The 20393-nt window shown below is 40.8% G+C and overlaps 1 protein-coding gene across 1 annotated transcript in view; it reads right to left on the bottom strand.

Annotated features, from left to right (window-relative positions):
* PIGT (phosphatidylinositol glycan anchor biosynthesis class T) overlaps positions 1–20393 on the bottom strand; it is a 114933-nt gene that overhangs the window by 16569 nt on the left and 77971 nt on the right. Inside the window, exon 10 of the mRNA XM_053712780.1 lies at positions 705–870. Within this exon, the coding sequence (XP_053568755.1) occupies positions 705–870 (166 nt within the window). The remainder of the gene's footprint in view (positions 1–704; positions 871–20393) is intronic.

Raw genomic sequence — 20393 nt, 5'->3', positions numbered from 1 at the left:
TGAAAATATTCATTTAAAAAGGGACATAAAACCCAAATTTTTCTCTCGTGATTCAGATAGAACATAAAATTTTAATCAATTTTCCAATTTACTTCTGTTATCAAATTTTCTTAGTTTCCTTGTTATTCTTTGTTGAAAAGCAAGGATGTAAGCTCAGAAGTGTGCATGTGTCTGCAGTACTATATGGCAGCAATTTTGCAACAATGTTATATATTAGCAGGAGCACTAGATGGCAGCACTATTTCCTGTCATGTAGTGCTTCAGGCACGTGCACGCTACGTACCTAGTTATCTCTTCGACAAAGAATATTGTGAGAAGAAAGAAAATTTGATAATAGAAGTAAATTGGAAACTTTTTAAAATTGTATGATTTTGATGAATAAGAATTTTATTTTGAAACTTCAATTTAAGCCCAGATAAGGTCAGCATGCTTGCAAAACTTGCAAATATTTAACTTCAAAAAGACCTGAAATTTCTTATATTCAAAATCTGTCTCAATATTAGGAAAATGAGCAACTCCCTGCAACAATTTGCCAAAAGAGAACAGACTAAATATAGTATGATGTAAGCCATTCAGTAACATCGCTGCATTCCAGAAAATTCTAATGTTAAAAAAAAAATAAAAAAAAATAACTACACAAAAATTTAAAATGAAAATCGTTTGAGAAAAAGTACACAAATAATTATAACTAACATCATTCTTACCTAACGTAGAATCCATGGTTGGGATCAGGTGGGTACTCTGTCCATTTCAGCAGTGCCCTCTCAAACTCTATGCTGATCTTAGTAACAGAGTTAGGAGGCAGCTGTATTAACATTTCCAACAGATGTGGGCGCTGACGGTCTTTTGCTGGCTCATAATGAATGTAACCTACAAATACAACTTCAGCAGTCAATATGCTGCTTCTTGGGAAAATCAGGTTTAGTATGCACACAGTAAAACTAAAAGGAACTATTATTCGGCTAGATTACGAGTTGGGCATTAGGGTTAAAAAAGCAGCGTTAACAGGTCCTAACGCTGCTTTTTTACGCCCACTAGTATTACGAGTCTTGAAGGTTTAGGTGTACCGCACACTTCTTTGGCCATACTGCAAAACGACTTACGTAAACTTTGTAAAGTCTTTTTTCTATGGGACTTCCATAGCGCCGGTATTACGAGTCTGTCCTGGGAGGCCAAAAAGTGAGAGGTACACCCTACCCTGTCAAGATTCCCAACGCATTTAAAAGTCAGTAGTTAAGAGTTTTATGGTACAACGCCGTAACATAAAACTCATAACTAAAGTGCTAAAAAGTACACTAACACCCATAAACTACCTATTAACCCCTAAACCGATGCCCTCCTGCATCGCAAACACTATAATAAAATTTTTAACCCCTAATCTGCCGCTCCAGACACCGCAGCCACCTACATTATATTTATGAACCCCTAATCTGCCGTCCCTAACATCGCCGCCACCTACCTACATTTTATTAACCCCTAATCTGCCGCCCCCGTCGCCACCACTATACTAATGTATTAACCCCTAAATCTAACGCCTAGATTTAGAGTTCTGCGTTAGCCGTCCAAACCAGCGTTAAGGGGTCCTAAAGCTGGTTTTGGCCGCCCGCTGGTATTTAGAGTCAGTCAGGAAAGGGTCTAACGCTCACTTTCCAGCCGCGACTTTTCCATACCGCAGATCCCCTTACGTCAATTGCGTATCCTATCTTTTCAATGGGATCTTTCTAACGCTGGTATTTAGAGTCTTGGCTGAAGTGAGCGTTAGAACTCTAACGACAAGACTCCAGCCGCAGAAAAAAAGTCAGGAGTTAAGAGATTTATGGGCTAACGCCGGTTCATAAAGCTCTTAACTACTGTACTCTAAAGTACACTAACACCCATAAACTACCTATGTACCCCTAAACCGAGGTCCCCCCACATCGCCGCCACACTAATAAAATTTTTTAACCCCTAATCTGCCGACCGCACACCGCCGCAACCTACATTATCCCTATGTACCCCTAATCTGCTGCCCCTAACATCGCCGACACCTACATAATATTTATTAACCCCTAATCTGCCCCCCCAACGTCGCCGCTACCTAACTACACTTATGAACCCCTAATCTGCCGACCGGACCTCGCCGCTACTCTAATAAATGTATTAACCCCTAAAGCCAAGTCTAACCCCAACACTAACACCCCTAAATTAAATATAATTTAAATCTAACGAAATAAAATAAATCTTATTAAATAAATGACTCCTATTTAAAGCTAAATACTTACCTGTAAAATAAACCCTAATATAGCTACAATATAACGAATAATTATATTGTAGCTATTTTAGCATTTATATTTATTTTACAGGCAACTTTGTATTTATTTTAACTAGGTACAATAGCTATTAAATAGTTAATAACTATTTAATAGCTACCTAGTTAAAATAAGTACAAAATTACCTGTAAAATAAATCCTAACCTAAGTTACAATTAAACCTAACACTACACTATCAATAAATTAATTAACTAAACTACCTACAATTAAATCAACTAAACTAAATTACAAAAAAAATAAAAAAAAGATTACAAGAATTTTAAACTAATTACACCTACCTAAGCCCCCCTAAAAAAATAACAAAGCCCCCCAAAATAAAAAAAATGCCCTACCCTATTCTAAAATAAAAAGTTAACAGCTCTATTACCTTACCAGCCCTTAAAAGGGCCTTTTGCGGGGCATGCCCCAAAGAAAACAGCTCTTTTACATTTAAAAAAAAAAACCATACAAAACCCCCCCCCAACATTACAAACCACCACCCACATACCCCTAATCTAACCCAAACACCCCTTAAAAAACCTAACACTAAGCCCCTGAAGATCTCCCTACCTTATCTTCACCACGCCGGGTATCACCGATCCGTCCAGAAGAGGGTCCGAAGTCTTCATCCTATCCGGCAAGAAGAGGGTCCGAAGTCTTCATCCTATCCGGCAAGAAGAGGAGATCCGGACCGGTAGACATGTTCATCCAGGCGGCATCTTCTATCTTCATCCATCCGGCGTGGAGCGGGACCATCTTGAAGCAGCCAACGCGGATCCATCCTCTTCTTCCGGCGACTCCCGACGAATGAAGGTTCCTTTAAGTGACGTCATCCAAGATCCTCAGCCAATCGGAATTAAGGTAGGAAAAATCTGATTGGCTGATTGAATCAGCCAATCAGATTGAGCTCGCATTCTATTGGCTGTTCCGATCAGCCAATAGAATGCGAGCTCAGTCTGATTGGCTGACGTCATCCAAGATCCTCGAATACTGATTGGCTGATAGGATTCTATCGGATGGAACTTGAATCTGATTGGCTGATTCAATCAGCCAATCAGATTTTTCCTACCTTAACTCCGATAGAATCCTATCAGCCAATCGGAATTCGAGGATCTTGGATGACGTCACTTAAAGGAACCGTCATTCGTCGGGAGTCGCCGGAAGAAGAGGATGGATCCGCGTCGGCTGCTTCCTTTTAAGGACTGGTAAGGTACAAGAGCTGTAAATTTTTTATTTTAGAATAGGGTAGGGCATTTTTTTATTTTGGGGGGCTTTGTTATTTTTTTAGGGGGCTTAGAGTAGGTGTAATTAGTTTAAAATTCTTGTAATCTTTTTTTATTTTTGTAATTTAGTGGGTTTTTTTTTTGTAATTTAGTTTAGTTGATTTAATTGTAGATAATTGTAGATAGTTTAGTTAATTGTAACTTAGGTTAGGATTTATTTTACAGGTAATTTTGTACTTATTTTAACTAGGTAGCTATTAGTTATTAACTATTTAATAGCTATTGTACCGAGTTAAAATAAATACAAAGTTGCCTGTAAAATAAATATAAATGCTAAAATAGCTACAATATAAATATTCGTTATATTGTTGCTATATTAGGGTTTATTTTACAGGTAAGTATTTAGCTTTAAATAGGATTAATTTATTTAATAAGATTTATTTTATTTTGTTAGATTTAAATTAAATTTAACTTAGGGGTGTGTTAGTGTTAGACTTAGCTTTAGGGGTTAATACATTTATTAGAGTAGCGGCGAGGTCCGGTCGGCAGATTAGGGGTTAATACTTGAAGTTAGGTGTCGGCGATGTTAGGGAGGGCAGATTAGGGGTTATTACTATTTATTATAGGGTTTTTTAGGCGGGAGTGAGGTGGTTTAGGGGTTAATACATTTATTATAGTGGCGGCAAGGTCCGGTCGGCAGATTAGGGGTTAATAAGTGTAGGTAGGTAGCGGCGACGTGGGGGGGGGGGCAGATTAGGGGTTAATAAATATAATATAGGGGTCGGCGATGTTAGGGGCAGCAGATTAGGGGTACATAGGGATAATGTAGGTTGCGGCAGTGTACGGAGTGGCAGATTAGGGGTTAATAATAAAATGCAGGGGTCAGCGATAGCGGGGGCAGCAGATTAGGGGTTCATAAGTATAAGGTTAGGGGTGTTTAGACTCGGGGTACATGTTAGAGTGTTAGGTGCAGACTTAGGTAGTGTTTCCCCATAGGAAACAATGGGGCTGCGTTAGGAGCTGAACACTGCTTTTTTGCAGGTGTTAGGTTTTTTTTCAGCTCAAACTGCCCCATTGTTTCCTATGGGGATATCGTGCACGAGCACGTTTTTGAAGCTGGCCGCGTCCGTAAGCAACGCTGGTATTTAGAGTTGAAGTGGCGGTAAATTATGCTCTACGCTCCCTTTTTGGAGCCTAACGCAGCCCTCCAGAGAACTCTAAATACCAGCGATGTTTAAAAGGTGCAGGGGAAAAAAAACACGCGTAGCTAACTCACCCCTTCTAACGCAAAACTCTAAATCTAGTTGTAAGTCTAAACCTAACACCCCCTAATTTAAATTTAAATAAGTCTAAATAAAATTACTATAATTAACTAAATTATTCCTTTTAAAAACAAAATACTTACCTATAACATAAACCCTAAGCTAGCTACAATATAACAAATAGTTACATTGTAGCTAGCTTAGGGTTTATTTTTATTTTACAGGCAAGTTTGTATTTATTTTAACTAGGTAGAATAGCTATTAAATAGTTATTAACTATTTAATAACTACCTAGCTAAAATAAATACAAAAGTACCTGTAAAATTTAAACCTAAACTAAGTTACACTAACACCTAACACTACACTATAATTAAATAAATTAACTAAATTAAATACAATTACCTAAATTAAATTAGCTAAAGTACAAAAAAAAAAAAGAGAAAATTTATGCTTACCTGAAATTTGTTTCTTTTTAGACACGATGAGTCCACGGATTTCATCCTTACTTGTGGGATATTCACCTCCTGGTCAGCAGGAGGAGACAAAGAGCACTACAGCAGAGCTGCTATATATAGCTTCTCCCTTCTCTCCCACTCCAGTCATTTGACCGAAGTTAGGAAGAGAAAGGAAAAGCCAAGGTGCAGAGGTGTCTGAAATTTACAAAAATTAATAACCTGTCTCAGAACAGGGCGGGCCGTGGACTCATCGTGTCTAAAAAGAAACAAATTTATCAGGTAAGCATAAATTTTCTTTTTAAAGACACGTTGAGTCCACGGATTTCATCCTTACTTGTGGGATACAATACCAAAGCTAGAGTACACGGATGAAAAGGGAGGGACAAGACAGAGAACCTAAACGAAGGCACCACTGCTTGAAGAACCTTTCTCCCAAAAACAGCCTCGGCCGAGGCAAAAGTGTCAAATTTGTAAAATTTAGAAAAAGTGTGAAGAGAAGACCAAGATGCAGCCTTGCAAATCTGTTCTACAGAAGCTTCATTTCTGAATGCCCATGATGAAGCAACAGCCCTAGTGGAATGAGCCGTATCTCTTTCAGGGGGCTGCTGTCCAGCAGTCTCATATGCAAAACGGATGATACTCTTCAACCAAAAAGAAAGCGAGGTAGCCATAGCTTTCTGACCCCTACGTTTCCCAGAAAAAAAGATGAACAAAAAAGACGACCAACGAAAGTCCTTAGTCGCTTGTAAATAAGTTTCAAAGCACGGACCACGTCCAAATTGTGCAAAAGACGTTCCTTTGGAGAAGAAGGATTAGGACACAAGGAAGGAACAATTTCCTGATTAATGTTGCTGTCTGAAACCACCTTAGGAAGGAACTCTAGTTTAGTACATAAAACTACCTTATCCAAATGAAAAATAAGGTAAGGCAAATTATATTGAAATGCCGAAAGTTCAGACACTTTTCGAGCTGAAGAAATGGCAACAAGAAATAAAACTTTCCAAGATAACAACTTAATATATAAGGAATGCATAGGCTCAAACAGAGCCCCTTTAAGAACTAAATTCAGACTCCATGGAGGAGTAACTGGTTTGAACACAGGCCTGATCCTAACCAGGGCCTGACAAAAAGATTGAACATCTGGGACATCAGCCAGACATTTATGTAACAAAATAGATTAGGCAGAAATCTGACCCTTTAGGGAACTCGCCGATAAACCCTTCTCCAATCCTTCTTGGAGAAAAGACAAAATTCTAGGAATCCCAACTCTACTCCATGAGTAGCCCTTGGATTCACACCAATAAAGATATTTACGCCATATCTTACAGAAAATCTTTCTAGTCACAGACTTACGCGCCTTAAGCGTTCAATCTCCAAGCAGTCAGCTTCTGAGAATCTAGATTTTGATGATGGAAAAAAACACTGATTCAGAAGCTCCTTTCGAAGTGGAAGCCTCCAAGGAGGTAAAGACAACATCTCCCGGTCTGCATACCAAATCCTGCAAAGTCAGGCCGGTACTCTGAAAATCACTGAAGCCCTTTCCTGTTTGGTCCGGGCAATCACTCGAGGAAGGAGAGCAAATGGAGGAAACAGATATGCTAGATTGAAGGACCAAGGGACCGTCAGAGCATCCATCAGATCCACCTGAGGATCTCTGAAACTCGACCCGTACCTGAGAAGTTTGGCATTGTGCCTGTATGCCATGATATCCAAATCCAGCTGACCCCATTTGAGGATCAGACTGGAGAACACATCCGGATGAAGTTTCCACTCCCCCGGATGAAAGGTGAGTCTGCTCAGAAAATCCGCCTTCCTGGGAGAAAGATTGCCGACAGACAACAAAAATGGGTGTCCGCACCACTGAATTATTTTGGAGACCTCTGCCATCGCCAAGGAACTTCTTGTTCCTCCTTGATGATTGATGTAGGCAACTGACTTAATGTTGTCCGACTGGAACCTGATAAACTAAACCAAAGCCAGCTGAGGCCATGGCCAGAAGAGTATTGTAGATCACTCTCAGTTTTAGAAAGTTTATGAGTAACAAAGACTCTGTCTAAGACCATATCCCCTTCGCCTTCAGGGAGCCCCAAACTGCCCCCCACCCCAGAAGGCTGGCATCTGTTGTCACAATGTCCCAGAAAGGACTGTGAAAACATGTTCCCTGGGATATATGCTCTAGAGACAACCACCAAGGAAGAGACACCTTTGTCTCCTGTGCCAAAAGAAGTCGAGGGGACAATCCATTATTTGAGCATGTCCAACTTTAGAGCTCTGAGGTGAAAGCGAGCAAACAAGACGATGTCCAACGCCGCTACCATCAGACCTATTAACTCCCTGCACTGAACCACTGAAGGGCGAGGAGTAGATTGCAGAGCTAGGCAAGTAACAAAAATCTTCATAGACAGATAGTCTATGATGGTCCGTAGAAAGGTCACTCTTGTATGAGAAACTAAAGAGCTATTTTCTAGATTCACCTCCCGTGTGACCGTAAGAAGCCACTACCAATTACGTGTGAGAATTTTCTAGCTGAAAGGATGGCGCGCGAACTATAATGTTGCTCAGATATGGCGCCACCACAATGCCTCTTGAACGAGGTACCGCAATCAGAGACCCCATGTCATATCTGCTACCCCTTTAAGAGGCATATCCTTGTTCCTACTTATATCCCTATTTAAGGAGGGGCCTATTCCTACACAAACTGCTTGATCACTACAAGTGTTTGCGAAATTTATTTTCTCTCCCATTGTTGATGTGCTCTTCCTGAGCTTTTCTCTCAAGCCAAACTATTTGATATTTGAAGTTTCTATACTTCTCTTTTCAGAAGGATTCACTACATTGCAGCATCTCTGAACTCTGTTACCTGCATTAATCCTCTAACAGCTGTGAGTATCATCCTCTCCCCCTGCAGCCACTTCACACTGAATCAGCTGTGCACTGACATCATCATCACAGAACACTCTGCTCTCTAACCAGACTGCATAACGTTTATTGAATTCAGGATCTTCAACTCCTAAGTAAGTTATTTCAAAGGATCAATAGCAGACCGGATATCAGAAGTATACAAGTAAGAAAGCTATATACTAATTGCAAGTACTTTTACCTCAGCTGTCTGTAAATTTGACTGTCTCTGACTAACTGCAAATAGCTTTATGTTTTGGGTATATTTCTCTACTAATTTCTACATATCAGGTGTTGCAAACTACTTCCTCATTGCATGAAACCTGCCTGCTTTTTCATACCTGCTGTTTAGCTCATCTGAGACTCACAACTAAGACTTTGATAAAAATCAGAATTGCTTTGCAAAACCAAAGTTCTTTATTAGTAAATATTGAAAGCCTTTAGCAGGTTATCGAGAGGATTTATAAAATCATATTCAGAGTTGAATAATCTCTCTGTTAAACACATAGTTTTGTCAGTGGGTTACCTATTGAGATAATAACTACTAAACTGGTAATCCTAGAAAAAACATAATTTATGCTTACCTGATAAATTCCTTTCTTCTGTTGTGTGATCAGTCCACGGGTCATCATTACTTCTGGGATATAACTCCTCCCCAACAGGAAATGCAAGAGGATTCACCCAGCAGAGCTGCATATAGCTCCTCCCCTCTACGTCAGTCCCAGTCATTCGACCAAGAATCAACGAGAAAGGAGTAACCAAGGGTGAAGTGGTGACTGGAGTATAATTTAAAAGATATTTACCTGCCTTAAAAACAGGGCGGGCCGTGGACTGATCACACAACAGAAGAAAGGAATTTATCAGGTAAGCATAAATTATGTTTTCTTCTGTTATGTGTGATCAGTCCACGGGTCATCATTACTTCTGGGATACCAATACCAAAGCAAAAGTACACGGATGACGGGAGGGAAAGGCAGGCTCATTATACAGAAGGAACCACTGCCTGAAGAACCTTTCTCCCAAAAATAGCCTCCGAAGAAGCAAAAGTGTCAAATTTGTAAAATTTGGAAAAAGTATGAAGTGAAGACCAAGTTGCAGCCTTGCAAATCTGTTCAACAGAGGCCTCATTCTTAAAGGCCCAAGTGGAAGCCACAGCTCTAGTGGAGTGAGCTGTAATTCTTTCAGGAGGCTGCTGTCCAGCAGTCTCATAGGCTAAACGTATTATGCTACGAAGCCAAAAAGAGAGAGAGGTAGCAGAAGCTTTTTGACCTCTCCTCTGTCCAGAGTAAACGACAAACAAGGAAGAAGTTTGGCGAAAATCTTTAGTTGCCTGCAAGTAGAACTTGAGGGCACGAACTACATCCAGATTGTGTAAAAGACGTTCCTTCTTTGAAGAAGGATTTGGACACAAGGATGGGACAACAATCTCTTGATTGATGTTCCTGTTAGTGACTACCTTAGGTAAGAACCCAGGTTTAGTACGCAGAACTACCTTGTCTGAGTGAAAAATCAGATAAGGGGAATCACAATGTAAGGCTGATAACTCAGAGACTCTTCGAGCCGAGGAAATAGCCATTAAAAACAGAACTTTCCAAGATAACATTTTTATATCAATGGAATGAAGGGGTTCAAACGGAACACCCTGTAAAACGTTAAGAACTAAGTTTAAACTCCATGGTGGAGCAACAGCTTTAAACACAGGCTTGATCCTAGCTAAAGCCTGACAAAAGGACTGGACGTCTGGATTTTCTGACAGACGTCTGTGTAACAAGATGGACAGAGCTGAAATCTGTCCCTTTAATGAACTAGCTGATAAACCCTTTTCTAAACCTTCTTGTAGAAAAGACAGTATCCTAGCGATCCTAACCTTACTCCAGGAGTAACCTTTGGATTCGCACCAGTATAGGTATTTCCGCCATATTTTATGGTAAATCCTTCTGGTAACAGGCTTCCTAGCCTGAATTAGGGTATCAATAACCGACTCAGAAAAACCACGTTTTGATAAAATCAAGCGTTCAATTTCCAAGCAGTCAGCTTCAGAGAAGTTAGATTTTGATGTTTGAATGGACCCTGTATCAGAAGGTCCTGTCTTAGAGGTAGAGACCAAGGCGGACAGGATGACATGTCCACTAGATCTGCATACCAAGTCCTGCGTGGCCATGCAGGTGCTATTAGAATTACTGATGCTCTCTCCTGTTTGATTTTGGCAATCAATCGAGGAAGCAGCGGGAAGGGTGGAAACACATAAGCCATCCTGAAGTTCCAAGGTGCTGTCAAAGCATCTATCAGAACTGCTCCCGGATCCCTGGATCTGGACCCGTAGCGAGGAAGTTTGGCGTTCTGGCGAGACGCCATGAGATCTATCTCTGGTTTGCCCCAACGTCGAAGTATTTGGGCAAAGACCTCCGGATGAAGTTCCCACTCCCCCGGATGAAAAGTCTGGCGACTCAAGAAATCCGCCTCCCAGTTCTCCACTCCCGGGATGTGGATTGCTGACAGGTGGCAAGAGTGAGACTCTGCCCAGCGAATTATCTTTGATACTTCCATCATTGCTAGGGAGCTTCTTGTCCCTCCCTGATGGTTGATGTAAGCTACAGTCGTGATGTTGTCCGACTGAAACCTGATGAACCCCCGAGTTGTTAACTGGGGCCAAGCCAGAAGGGCATTGAGAACTGCTCTCAATTCCAGAATGTTTATTGGAAGGAGACTCTCCTCCTGATTCCATAGTCCCTGAGCCTTCAGAGAATTCCAGACAGCGCCCCAACCTAGTAGGCTGGCGTCTGTTGTTACAATTGTCCAGTCTGGCCTGCTGAATGGCATCCCCCTGGACAGGTGTGGCCGATAAAGCCACCATAGAAGAGAATTTCTGGTCTCTTGATTCAGATTCAGAGTAGGGGACAAATCTGAGTAATCCCCATTCCACTGACTTAGCATGCATAATTGCAGCGGTCTGAGGTGTAGGCGTGCAAAAGGTACTATGTCCATTGCCGCTACCATTAAGCCGATCACCTCCATGCATTGAGCTACTGACGGGTGTTGAATGGAATGAAGGACGCGGCATGCATTTTGAAGCTTTGTTAACCTGTCTTCTGTCAGGTAAATCTTCATTTCTACAGAATCTATAAGAGTCCCCAAGAATGGAACTCTTGTGAGAGGAAAGAGAGAACTCTTCTTTTCGTTCACTTTCCATCCATGCGACCTTAGAAATGCCAGAACTAACTCTGTATGAGACTTGGCAGTTTGAAAGCTTGAAGCTTGAATTAGAATGTCGTCTAGGTACGGAGCTACCGAAATCCCTCGCGGTCTTAGTACCGCTAGAAGGGCACCCAGAACCTTTGTGAAGATTCTTGGAGCCGTAGCCAATCCGAATGGAAGAGCTACAAACTGGTAGTGCCTGTCTAAGAAGGCAAACCTTAGATACCGGTGATGATCTTTGTGGATCGGTATGTGAAGGTAAGCATCCTTTAAATCCACTGTGGTCATGTACTGACCCTCTTGGATCATGGGTAAGATTGTCCGAATAGTTTCCATTTTGAACGATGGAACTCTTAGGAATTTGTTTAGAGTCTTTAAATCTAAGATTGGCCTGAAAGTTCCCTCTTTTTTGGGAACCACAAACAGGTTTGAGTAGAACCCTTGTCCTTGTTCCGACCGCGGAACCGGATGGATCACTCCCATTAATAACAGATCTTGTACGCAGCGTAGAAACGCTTCTTTCTTTATCTGGTTTGTTGACAACCTTGACAGATGAAATCTCCCTCTTAGGGGAGATAATTTGAAGTCTAGAAGGTATCCCTGCGATATGATCTCTAGAGCCCAGGGATCCTGAACATCTCTTGCCCAGGCCTGGGCGAAGAGAGAGAGTCTGCCCCCCACTAGATCCGGTCCCGGATCGGGGGCTCTCGGTTCATGCTGTCTTTGGGGCAGCAGCAGGTTTCCTGGCCTGCTTGCTCTTGTTCCAGGACTGGTTAGGCTTCCAGCCTTGCCTGTAACGAGCAACAGCTCCTTCCTGTTTTGGTGCAGTGGAGGTTGATGCTGCTCCTGTTTTGAAGTTCCGAAAGGGACGAAAATTAGACTGTCTAGCCTTAGCTTTGGCTTTGTCTTGAGGTAGGGCGTGGCCCTTACCTCCTGTAATGTCAGCGATAATCTCTTTCAAACCGGGCCCAAATAAAGACTGCCCCTTGAAAGGTATATTAAGTAATTTGGACTTAGAAGTAACATCAGCTGACCAGGATTTTAGCCACAGCGCCCTACGTGCCTGTATGGCGAATCCTGAGTTCTTAGCCGTAAGTTTGGTTAAATGTACTACGGCCTCCGAAATGAAGGAATTAGCTAGTTTAAGGACTCTAAGCCTGTCCGTAATGTCGTCTAGCGTAGATGAACTAAGGTTCTCTTCAAGCGACTCAATCCAAAATGCTGCCGCAGCCGTAATCGGCGCGATACATGCAAGGGGTTGTAATATAAAACCTTGTTGAACAAACATTTTCTTAAGGTAACCCTCTAATTTTTTATCCATTGGATCTGAGAAAGCACAGCTATCCTCCACCGGGATAGTGGTACGCTTAGCTAAAGTAGAAACTGCTCCCTCCACCTTGGGGACCGTTTGCCATAAGTCCCGAGTGGTGGCGTCTATTGGAAACATCTTTCTAAATATTGGAGGGGGTGAGAACGGCACACCGGGTCTATCCCACTCCTTAGTAACAATTTCAGTTAGTCTCTTAGGTATAGGAAAAACGTCAGTACTCGCCGGTACCGCAAAGTATTTATCCAACCTACACAGTTTCTCTGGTATTGCAACGGTGTTACAATCGTTGAGAGCTGCTAAGACTTCCCCTAGTAATACACGGAGGTTCTCCAATTTAAATTTAAAATTTGAAATATCTGAGTCCAATCTGTTTGGATCAGAACCGTCACCCACAGAATGAAGCTCTCCGTCCTCATGCTCTGCGAGCTGTGACGCAGTATCAGACATGGCCCTAGCATTGTCAGCGCACTCTGTTCTCACCCCAGAGTGATCACGCTTGCCTCTTAGTTCTGGTAATTTAGACAAAACTTCAGTCATAACAGTAGCCATATCTTGTAATGTTATCTGTAATGGCCGCCCAGATGTACTAGGCGCCAAAATATCACGCACCTCCCGGGCGGGAGATGCAGGTACTGCCGCGTGAGGCGAGTTAGTCGGCATAACTCTCCCCTCGCTGTTTGGTGAAATTTGTTCACATTGTACAGATTGACTTTTATTTAAAGTAGCATCAATACAGTTAGTACATAAATTTCTATTGGGCTCCACCTTGGCATTGGAACAAATGACACAGATATCTTCCTCTGAGTCAGACATGTTTAACACACTAGCAAAAAACTTACAACTTGGTTATAATCTTTTTTAGCAAAAAACGTACTGTGCCTCAAAGAGGTACTAACGATTAAATGACAGTTGAAATAGTGAACTGAAAAACAGTTATAGCATCAAACTTTAAAACAACAAAACTTTTAGCAAAGGTTTGTTCCCATTAGTAAAATAACAATAATTAAATTTGACATAAAAAATACAAAGCAACGTTTTTATTCACAGTCACTATAAGAATTCTCACAGCTCTGCTGAGAGAATTTACCTCCCTTCAAAGAAGTTTGAAGACCCCTGAGATCTATCAGAGATGAACCGGATCATGCAGGAAAAATAAAAGTAACTGACTGGTATTTTTTGATGCGTAGCAAAGAGCGCCAAAACGGCCCCTCCCTCTCCCACACAGCAGCGAAGAGAAACGAAACTGTCACAAATAAAGCAAAAAAAACTGCCAAGTGGAAAATAATGCCCAAATATTTATTCACACAGTACCTCAGCAATGTAAACGATTCTACATTCCAGCAAAAACGTTTAACATGATAAATAGTTATTAAAAAGGATTAGTGACCTTTAACAGAGTAGTTCCGGTGAAATACCATCCCCAGAATACTGAAGTGTATACATACATGTCATTTTAACGGTATGGCAGGATTTTCTCATCAATTCCATTCAGAAAATAAAAACTGCTACATACCTCAATGCAGATTCCTCTGCCCGCTGTCCCCTGATCTGAAGCCTTTACCTCCCTCAGATGGCCGAGAACAGCAATATGATCTTAACTACTCCGGTTAAAATCATAGTAAAAAACTCTGACAGATTCTTCCTCAAACTCTGCCAGAGAAGTAATAACACGCTCCGGTGCTATTTTAAAATAACAAACTTTTGATTGAAGTCATAAAAACTAAGTATAATCACCATAGTCCTCTCACACATCCTATCTAGTCGTTGGGTGCAAGAGAATGACTGGGACTGACGTAGAGGGGAGGAGCTATATGCAGCTCTGCTGGGTGAATCCTCTTGCATTTCCTGTTGGGGAGGAGTTATATCCCAGAAGTAATGATGACCCGTGGACTGATCACACATAACAGAAGAAAACAACTTCATTAATCTGTTTGAGAGTTGTTAAATAGGAATACCTACAAATACCATATATCCTCTAAAAGCCTATAAAACTGATAGGGATATTGCACCCCAGAACCTTTGTGAAGATTCTGAGAGCCGTGGCTATACCAAAAAGAAGAGCCACAAACTAGAAATGTTTGGCTAGAAGGCAAACCTAAAGACCTTGTGATTATCCCTAAGAATGGGAACATACAGGTACATGTCCTTTAAATCTACTCATAAATTGACCCTTTCGGATCAAGGGAAGAATGGAACGAACAGTTTATATCTAGGACGACGGTACAATGAAAAATATGTTTAGACCCTTGAGATCTAAACAAGTGATCTGAAGATTCCCTCATTATTTGGTAACCACACACCAATTGGGATAAAAAAAAAAAACCAACCCTGTACCTGTATTGGAACTGGAACAATAACTCCCAGGTCTGAGAAGTCTCCTACACAGTGTAAGAACGCCTCACCTTTTGTCTGATCTGCAGAGAATCCTAAAATCAGAAACCTGCCTCTGGGAGGAAAACTCTTGAACTCTAAATTGTATCCCTGGAACACTATCTTCTATTGCCCAGGGATTCTGAGCATCACAAACCTTGTTTCAACAGCAGGGTTTGTGGATTGTTTTCCAAAATTGATTGCGTCTCCATGCAGGTTTAGTCTTTTCCTGATTGGAGGCAATAGAGAATAATTTCCCTTGAAATTCCTAAAGGAACGAAAGGTGCCCTGTCATCCCTTTTAAATTGTTTCTCTTATCCTGAGAGAGAAAAAGACCCATACCTCCCATGATGTCAGAGATAATCTCCGACAGGCCAGGCCCAAACAAGGTTTTCCCATGAAAACTAAAAATTATAAATGTATGTATGTGATACATATATATGGCTAATCACCCATAAGGGTCTCAAGGCACTGCTCATCTTCTTGACCTCCGAAGGATGAAATACCTCGCCAGGGATTCGACCTGCAACCCTTGGGTTGCTACAGAACTTCGCCACAGTGTCTTAGAATGCTGTGCTATCTGATAAGGTACAGAAGCTTAGAGTAGTGGACACATCCGCAGACCAAGGCTTTAATCATAAGGCTCTGCGAGCTAGAATAGAAAAATTCAAAGTCTTTGCTCCCAGCTTAGATAAGTTGAAGGGAAGCATCAGTAATAAAGGAATTAGCCAGTCTAAGGGTTATTAACCTATCCTGGATTTCATTCAAAAAAGTTACTGTCCTGATAGCGTCAGGCAACGTCTCAACCAATATGCTGCCGAACTAGTGACGGTAGCAAAGTACACAGATGGCCGTCAATGTAAGCCCCATTGTACAATTTTTTTTATATATACGACTGAGAAATTGCAATTGTCCAATGTAGCTAAAACCTACTAGAGTAACAGACGGAGGTGATGTGGCTTAAACTTGGAAAACACAACTTCAGCATCAATAAGAGGAATTACACTGTGTTAGAAACCTCGAATAATGAATCTCTGTTCTTCCTCTAATGCTTTCCCTGCAATATTTGGAAAGCAGACAACGAATGAGAACTCATAAAGGAGAGTGAAGTCTAGAAAGCAACCCAAATGAGTTATAGAGGAAACGCAGGGCACTGCATGTAAGGGCAATACAATTTGGGATGTTTATAAAAGCCCCTATTATCCTATAGGGAAGGTGGGAAGGGTGGTATATAACCTAAACCCTCTGGTGTGTTCCTATGTACAGCAGAAGGTAGTGCCTAATGCCTATATAACGTAGTTTATATTATATTGTAGAGAAACAGAAGCATTATCATGGCACACTTATTGGTTATATTTCCAGGAAAAATTAAATGGTGAAAGGCGGTATAAGTTCTTGTGAGTTTAAACGATTAATTAATAAAACATAACTTTTATTAGTATTGTAAAAACTGTGGACCATACCACCATATAAAACAAGTGTAAGTGTGTGATAGTGTTATTAAAAACATTCAAAATTGTTAGCACTGCTAATCCTCCTCTGACTGGCAATAAGTTTTTGCCTCCTAAACAGTACTTGATCAGTATAGTTTTCTACATACACATACTTATGAAAAAATAATTAAAGGGTAGTAATTCCCCTGTTTAGCAAGATGGTGTCAGGACAATTCAGCACTAATATAATTTCGTTGCTAGGTAGAACAACAAGGCATCGTAAGTTGTCATATATAGATTAAGTGCTAGGTCACAGAGGCAAGCTGCCTTAATTAAATAGAATGTTAAGACTGTTCCACTGGTTGTTAAAACGTAACAGCACTATATAAGTACATAACACGGTGGAGCAATAATACCCCAATTGCAAACTTATTTGTGACTCTAGTTTAAATAATCCTACAACTTGTAGGATAATCACTAAGCAGTGTATATAGAAAAAATAAATATATCTTATATGGTATCAGCGGTTATTATAAAGTTAAGATATCCTGCAGCTACTCACTATAAAGTCTGCTTTATATCAAAGGCCTTTGATAAAGCAGATGCGAAACGTGCGTCAGGCGTTCACACTGCTTCTCCTCCGTATTTACTTTTATTTGTGGTTACAATAGAAAAACAGTTAATAAAACTAGCGGTTAAAACGTTGGCCTAATTGGCATTTTTTAGAATCTATCATTTATCCTATGCTTAATTCTAAACATAATTGTTGTTGGGCTAATACTTTCCCTATGGGGGTACGCTCTTAATTGACTTTATAGTGAGTAGCTGCAGGATATCTTAACTTTATAATAACCGCTGATACCATATAAGATATATTTATTTTTTCTATATACACTGCTTAGTGATTATCCTACAAGTTGTAGGATTATTTAAACTAGAGTCACAAATAAGTTTGCAATTGGGGTATTATTGCTCCACCGTGTTATGTACTTATATATTGCTGTTACGTTTTAACAACCAGTGGAACAGTCTTAACATTATATTTAATTAAGGGAGCTTGCCTCTGTGACCTAGCACTTAATCTATATATGACAACTTACAATGCCTTGTTATTCTACCTAGCAACGAAATTATATTAGTGCTGAATTGTCATGACACCATCTTGCTAAACAGGGGAATTACTACCCTTTAATTATTTTTTCATCAGTATGTGTATGTAGAAAACTATACTGATCAAGTACTGTTTAGGAGGCAAAAACTTATTGCCGGTCAGAGGAGGATTAGCAGTGCTAACAATTTTGAATGTTTTTAATAACACTATCACACACTTACACTTGTTTTATATGGTGGTATGGTCCACAGTTTTTACAATACTAATAAAAGTTATGTTTTATTAATTAATCGTTTAAACTCACAAGAACTTATACCGCCTTTCACCATTTAATTTTTCCTGGAAATATAACCAATAAGTGTGCCATGATAATGCTTCTGTTTCTCTACAATATAATATAAACAATTTGGGATGTGTAATTAGATTTCTAAGAATAAAATTCCTCACATACAGGAGGAACAGCAAATGAGTTGGTGGGTAAAACATTGTGCAACAACACATAAGAGATCCCCTGCATAGCCTCTTGGTCCATTTTTCACAAAAAAACAAGATTTTCCAAAGAATGCTGTAATTCTATAATAAATGCATAAAAGTTACTGTCCCTTTAAATTTTAAAAGGGTAACTTTTTTTTATTTTTTACATGAACGGTTTTAAATAGCTTGAAAACCTTGGCAATTTAGAGCACAGCCACAGTGCATTATTAACACCCCTCCGCATGAAAAACTGCTGAGGTGCTTGTCTAAAAAGAAAAACTCTCTCCCTCTGATCAGTTACGCTCAGATCGGGACTCCACCGCAATAGGGGAAAAACATCTCTGGTTCAAATTTCGCATATAATTAGGAGGGTGCGTAATAGGACCAGTAATAGTATAACTCAGCGTCGTGGGCGTTAACAAAACAGACAGCTCCCGGTCGGCATGTTTTTCTCTTTATGTAACCGCCGGGAGAAGAAAAAGTAAACACCGACCCCCAAGGACCGCCCTTCGTGGGCGTTGACAACATAGATATCTCACGGTCGACATGATTTATTAATAAAATGAGTTAGAAACAGCTCCTGTGGTCACGGACTAGTAAACAATCTAAGGATGTCAACATCTGACATGTACATGACCGCCGGGAGATGCGATCCATTGCCCCAGAGACTAACATATAAAAACAAAAGCGCCCAATTACGCCCGCCACGGGCGATATCAGTACAGACATCTCCTGGTCGGTATGTCTTCTCTAAGTAACCGCCAGGAGATGTGACTACCACCATCGTTATTTGTATGATGAATAATAAATACAGAGTGCCCTCCAGTGCCTGCGCTAGCTGTCTCGCATTTAGTCTACTATGTATCAGACAAGTTATGCCAAATAAAAATAAAGTGCCAAATCCATTAAGGGCTTCCTTATAGATCCCATCTATACAAAGTGCCCAACTTCTTCTGAGTTTTTTCTTCTTGTAACCCCAGAAATAAAAGTCAGCACTTACCTCATTCTGCCCGACAGCAAAGGCAGCCCACCCGGCTTGCGAGGTCCTAATTTTCTCCTCACATTGGCCTGCGGAAATAAAAAGTACTGAGTTTTTCTCTTCCCTCAGACTTTACAAGCAGGGCAGCATCAGTATGGGAGGCGCAGTGAGAATTATGTCCCACAAGTTCCCATTGCTTTAAAGCCACCAAATGCTCTACTGTAGAGACTGATATAGACTACGGCTACACCCTAGAACAAAGCAGCACTCTCTGGCACTACTTTAAAAATAATAAACTCTTGATTGAAGAATCTAATCTAACACCTCACTTTACGTCTTCCTATAACTAACGCAGGCAAAGAGAATGACTGAAGTGGGAGGGAAGGGAGGAGCTATATATAGCAGCTCTGCTGTGGTGCTCTTTGCCTTTGCTGACCAGGAGGTGAATATCCCACAAGTAAGGATGAAATCCGTGGACTCATCGTGTCTTTATAAAGAAAGCCAAACACTAAATTACAGAAAATAATAAACAAATTACAGATCTTTAAACTAATTACACCTAATCTAATAGCTGTATCAAAATAAACCCCCCCCCCAAAATAAAAAAAACCCCTAGCCTAAACGAAACTACCAATAGCCCTTTAAAGGGCCTTTTGCGGGGCATTGCCCCAAAGTAATCAGCTCTTTTACCTGTAAAAAAAATACAACCAACCCCCCCATCAGTAAAACCCACCACCCACACAACCAACCCCCCAAATAAAAGCCTATCTAAAAACCTAAGCTCCCCATTGCCCTGAAAAGGGCATTTGGATGGGCATTGCCCTTAAAAGGGCAGTTAGCTCTTTTGCAGGCCCAAACCCTAACCTAAAAATAAAACCCACCCAATACACCCTTAAAAAATACAACCTAACACTAACCCCCTGAAGATCGACTTACCGGGAGAAGTCTTCATCCAAGCCGGGCCGAAGTCCTCAACGAAGCAGGGAGAAGTCTTCATTCAAGCCAGGCGAAGTGGTCCTCCAGACAGGCAGAAGTCTTCATCAAGACGGCATCTTCTGATTGGAACAGCTAATAGGATGCAAGCTCAATCCTATTGGCTGACTGGATCAGCCAATAGGATTGAACTTCAATCTTATTGGCTGATTGCATCAGCCAATAGGATTTTTTCTACCTTAATTCCGATTGGCTGATAGAATTCTATCAGCCATTCGGAATCTAAGGGATGCCATCCTGGATGACGTTGCTTAAAAGGTACCTTCATTCATCTTTAGTCGTCGGATGAGGAGGATGCTCCGCGTCGGATGTCTTGAAGATGGACCCGCTCCGCGCCGGATGGATGAAGACTTCTGCCCGTCTGGAGGACCACTTAGCCCGG

The sequence above is a fragment of the Bombina bombina genome, chromosome 1 (genome assembly GCF_027579735.1).
Source record: "Bombina bombina isolate aBomBom1 chromosome 1, aBomBom1.pri, whole genome shotgun sequence".
NCBI lineage: Eukaryota > Metazoa > Chordata > Amphibia > Anura > Bombinatoridae > Bombina > Bombina bombina.
Note: the sequence above shows the minus strand (reverse complement) of the source record. Positions and strands in the feature narration are given on the sequence as shown.